At 42.8% G+C, this 4,743-nt stretch overlaps 1 protein-coding gene across 1 annotated transcript in view; it reads left to right on the top strand.

Annotated features, from left to right (window-relative positions):
- Positions 1-2,390: 2,390 nt before the first annotated feature.
- The window catches only part of Ints2 (integrator complex subunit 2), a 54,037-nt gene continuing 51,684 nt past the window's right edge, over positions 2,391-4,743 (top strand). The window contains exons 1-2 of the mRNA XM_005393971.2: positions 2,391-2,967; positions 4,108-4,414. Coding sequence (XP_005394028.1) covers positions 4,119-4,414 — 296 coding nt within the window. The 5' untranslated portion in view covers positions 2,391-2,967; positions 4,108-4,118. The remainder of the gene's footprint in view (positions 2,968-4,107; positions 4,415-4,743) is intronic.

The following is a 4,743-nucleotide window of genomic DNA, read 5'->3' as shown; positions in this document are numbered from 1 at the left end:
TATATGAGGTCTGTATAAGTTATCAAAATTATTTTATTGGCAAACACTATGATGTTTCAAATACTTGTAAGACTTTTTACCAAGTTGATAAGAGGAGGAGAAACTGGCAGTAATACTCTCTGAAATAAAAGTGAGCCAGGTACGGTGGCACTTGCCTGTAATCCCAGTACTTGGGAAGGAAGATCTTGAGTTCCGGGACAGCCTGGATTACATAGTGAGAAATGGTCTCAATTTTAAAAAATGAAAGAAAAGGAGGGAGAAATTTGAAGAAAGGTAAGTGTTAGCACTCATCTCTGGAGCACTCTAATCTCTTTCAGGCCAGAGGGGATTTGCTGTTCTCTACAGATCAGAATGGAGATACTGGATCCACATGTTGTTTCTCCATTGCTGGTAAGAGGAGCATAAACAATTAGATTTGAAAAAGACCTCAAAATCACTTAATTCATATCAATGCCTTTAATTTCTCTCACTCACTCTCCAAATCAATTCCCTTCACGTACTTCCTGCGAAAGGATCATCCAGGGATATTAAATTGTTTATTCTCTCTGGGTCTCAATTTCCACAATTCTAAAATGGAGACAATTACTACCTGCCTCAGAGGACTAAATAATAGATATAAGGCACTTATCGCAGTGCTTAGCAAGTGTTCAACAAATAAATCTTTAATAAATATTAGCTTAAAAATGACTCACTGGAGCTTGGGGCGTAGCTTAGTTGTAGAACACTCACTTAGCATGTGTGAAGTCCTAGGTTCAAATAAAAGTAAATAAATAAAAACAAATTGTAATTTGTAATCCACTGATGGACTGTGAAATCAGTTCTAAATGTATAATTGATATGGGGCAAAGAAACTCCCAACCTGCTAGATGTCCAGTGCAAGTTCGTGTTCTCTAAAATTGAAGAATGAATTTTAGGAACAACGAAGGTTAAGAGCAGAATATATTTATTGAGGGAAAGAAAGCTTCTGTCTGAGAGAGACAGAAGGGGTCCTGGATGGGTTGCCACGGGATTTTTATAGAGCAAATCCAGGATGTGAGGCCGGTCCAAGGTGGGAAAAATGGGAAATCCACAAGGTGGGAATGAGGTGGGACAAAACTATGGTCAACCAGTAAGATTATAACTGCTCAGGTAAAATTGATTAAATTGGGATCAAATGGGGAAGCGAGTCACATAGCAAGTGGACATGAATGCAGAACAGTGGCTTTTCCTGTAGAGGGTTGGGTTAGTGGCTCTTCCTTGCCTTCAAGGTGATTGATACCTAATTTAGAATATCAACCCCTGATGTTTATCCTTGGGAAGTGTGAGAGTGCATTTGTATCTTTTGTCTTGTGGTCTGGCCCACAGCGAAGGTGCCTGTCTCTCCCACAGTTGCAAGGTATCTCATCTTCTGCATTGGCTCCTTTGAGGACCTAGCGCTATCTGACTGTCTATAATACTTTTATCTAGCTTAGGTGTCTATACGACTTACTAACGAGCCAATTTTAAAAGAGGAAATAGAATACATACCATGTATTATTTCATAAAATGTTTCATTTCATTTAAATGTGGGTTTATGAGTTACATGTATATGTGTTTACATATTTTTATATTTATAATATGTTTATATTATATATTTGTGTGGATATTTGCATAGGTGTCTTCTGGGTTAAAATGTGAAATGCATTACTGTGGATCAAGTAGAAAATTGTTTGAGAAAAACAGCAACACATATTCGTTCCTTCTTTTGTTCATGTGTGTTGAAGCCGGATCTGTTTTATTTTGTTGGTACTGGGAATCAAAGTCAGGACCTCGCGCTTGCCAAGCAAGAGGCTATGCCACTGACGCTGAGCTGTATCCCCGGCCCAGATCTGATTATCCCTCTGTCAAGGGCTTACAAATTATAAAGAACTTTATCTCTGTAAAATACTTTTGTTCGCAACTCCTACAATACTTTGTAAACAGAAGGTTCCAGATACACGTTCATGAAGCCAGAAACATGAAATATTATGGAAAATATTATGAAGATAGATGGGTGAATGATTATTTTTTAGGTGATCAAACTCCTTTTGAGAAGTTGTTAGAAAGTCTGGATCTTTCTTTCCAGAAGTGGTAAACACTTCCAATTTTGAAGAGATTTTCAGAGAATTCTTAAAATCCCACCCACAGCCCTGATGTGCCGCCCCGTGGGTAAGGAACCCTGAAAGATTAACTGTGGCTGGTGGATGTGTAGGCTCGGGTGTTGGAAGACGGTTTAGGATTAGATTACTTTTTGTATTCTACAAATCCTGGGATTCTAGAACTTCGGTGGTGTGAGGGCACAGGCAGAAAGAGATATTAAGAACGGTACAGGAGGTCCATCTATGTGTTCTGATCAAAGAACAGTGGGACTTTTTAAAAAACATACATTAATACCATTTAATGCCACGCTAACTTTGTAATGGTGAAACTGAAACTCCGTGGTTCTCAGTGCCTAGTGGAAGAAGAGACAGCTGGTAGGCTCTGGAGAACGCACTGGAACTAGCATCCTATCTATATCTTAGGAGGTGAAGTCAGGCACAGCGAATAGGGTGGAGGAAGGGGCGGGTCTGCGCATGCGCACAGCTTCATGGTGGCGGACGTCTCCGGGTTTTCTCTTACAGTCACTCTTGCTCTCAGTCCAGTACGGTGGCCGACGGGAGACAAATTCTGGGGATGAATGAAGGTGCTGGGGGAAGACTGAAAAAGTCTCCTTCGCTTTTTCCCTCTCTCCAGATTCGGTTCTGCCTTTGTGAGCCGTCTCCCCATCCTGCCCCCATTTTATCGACGACCCGGTTGGTCCCAGCGTCTGAGTCCTGGGTGCCCGAGCCGACTTGGGGCACAGCCAGGGTTTGGGGATCCGGATGATCGCCTAGGCCCAACTTCGGACCGCGTTCTCGAGTTCTGCCGCGTCCCGTCTCTAAGACGCGGAATCCCAGTGGGGCCCCGTGAGGCTGCAGGGTAGATCCTAAGGTACGAAGCAGCCGCTTCTCCGGCCTCAGCGCGTTCTCCGCTTTGTGGGCAGCCAGCCAGGCTTTGCTCTGCCGGAGGGACTTGTTGGTTCTCTGTACGACGGGGGCCAAAGCAGCAGCGCGCAGGTCTCGGCACCTCTGCTGCACCAGCCTGTTGAACGACCCCTCCTGCGCGAAGGCGAGGCAGCGTTTCTGTCCGTGACTGCCCCACGGCTCCGCTGGGCAGTCTGTGTAAGAGGGGATGGCTTGGGCTGCCTGCTTCGAGCCTCTCTTTTTTTTTTGGTGCCTTTGATTTCTCTTAAAGACAGAGAAGTGTCCAAGTGGGACTCGACTTTGTCTCTCACAAAGATGATTGTACCTACCCATCTGCTTTTTAAAAACCCAGTAACGGGGGACATAAAATAGTGTTGACTTCTTCAGAGCGTGGACTCTGACATTACTTTTGGCCACCGAGGTTATTTACCAGTGTTTTCATCTACTCATGAAGGGTGGGAAAGATGTCCAAAAGTTTGTTTGGGAAGCCTGTGAAACTAAGGAAGCATCGTTGTGGCCGTTCATGTATCTGCATTTATGTATCAAGGAGCTGTATACTTGGTACAATGAAGAAAGTCTTAGACAGGGATTTTAAAATTTGTTATTATTTATTTATTTATTTCTAGGTAGGGTCTCTATGTAGTTGAGGCTGGCCTTGAACTATGTAGCCCAGGCTGGCCTCCAGTTTGAGGCAGTCCTCCTGTCTCAGCCTCCCAAGTGCTGGGATTACAGGTTGCACCACCACACCTGGCTTTTTTGCCCTGGCATTTATTTCATGAGTGTTCAGCCTTAGGTTTTGAAGAAATTAATATTATTACTTTGGGCCTGTAACTGAATTTGCTGGGTTGCATACACATGCTTTGGAAAGTAAAGAGTATTAGAGCAGTAGATTCCTAAGGCTGGAATATACATTCATAAACTATGTCTCTCATTTTCCAGGTGGCAGTAGAAACATAGGGAGACAAAGAAACCTGGTCTTTAATTGTGCTAGAAACGTTGCCAACATGAGGGCATGCTAAAGACCCACCACATTTTTCAGGTTCTTGAAAAAGAAAGGTGTTCATACGTGTGGCAGTTATAATCATACTCTGTTTTTTTTAAACACCAGGATCAGCAGTGATGATGACCGAGTGCACAAGCCTTCAGTTCGTTAGCCCCTTTGCTTTTGAAGCAATGCAGAAAGTCGATGTTGTTCGCCTGGCATCTTTAAGTGATCCAGAGTTGAGACTTCTTCTGCCCTGTTTGGTGCGGATGGCACTTTGTGCTCCAGCTGACCAGAGCCAGAGCTGGGCTCAGGACAAAAAACTTATCCTTCGCCTTCTTTCTGGAGTGGAAGCTGTCAACTCTATTGTTGCGTTATTGTCCGTGGACTTCCATGCTTTAGAACAAGATGCTAGCAAAGAGCAGCAGCTGAGGTAATGTTCTGTTGTGTGATACGTAGGTTGGGATTTACTTAGATTTCTGAAAGAGCTGAGAATCAGATGTTTTTCAGGCTTTCAGAGTTCTTCTAGAGAGTGAGAATGTAAACTTTGGAGATCATTTTACTTAGTTTTTTTTTTCTATTTATAGTTAAAATTCTAGGGTCTTTTGAATTCTGTATTATAAAATATCTGTAGAAAAGTTTGGCCAGGTACTGTTGTGCTTAAGGAAAACTTACTAGGTCAGTTACTGTCATAGGGAAGAGGGTAGGATAACTACCCCTGGATTAGAAAGATTTACTGGACTTATTTGATATATATATATA

This window comes from Chinchilla lanigera, unplaced genomic scaffold, assembly GCF_000276665.1.
Source record: "Chinchilla lanigera isolate Chin_1 unplaced genomic scaffold, ChiLan1.0 scaffold00050, whole genome shotgun sequence".
In the NCBI taxonomy this organism is placed as follows: domain Eukaryota; kingdom Metazoa; phylum Chordata; class Mammalia; order Rodentia; family Chinchillidae; genus Chinchilla; species Chinchilla lanigera.
Note: the sequence above shows the minus strand (reverse complement) of the source record. Positions and strands in the feature narration are given on the sequence as shown.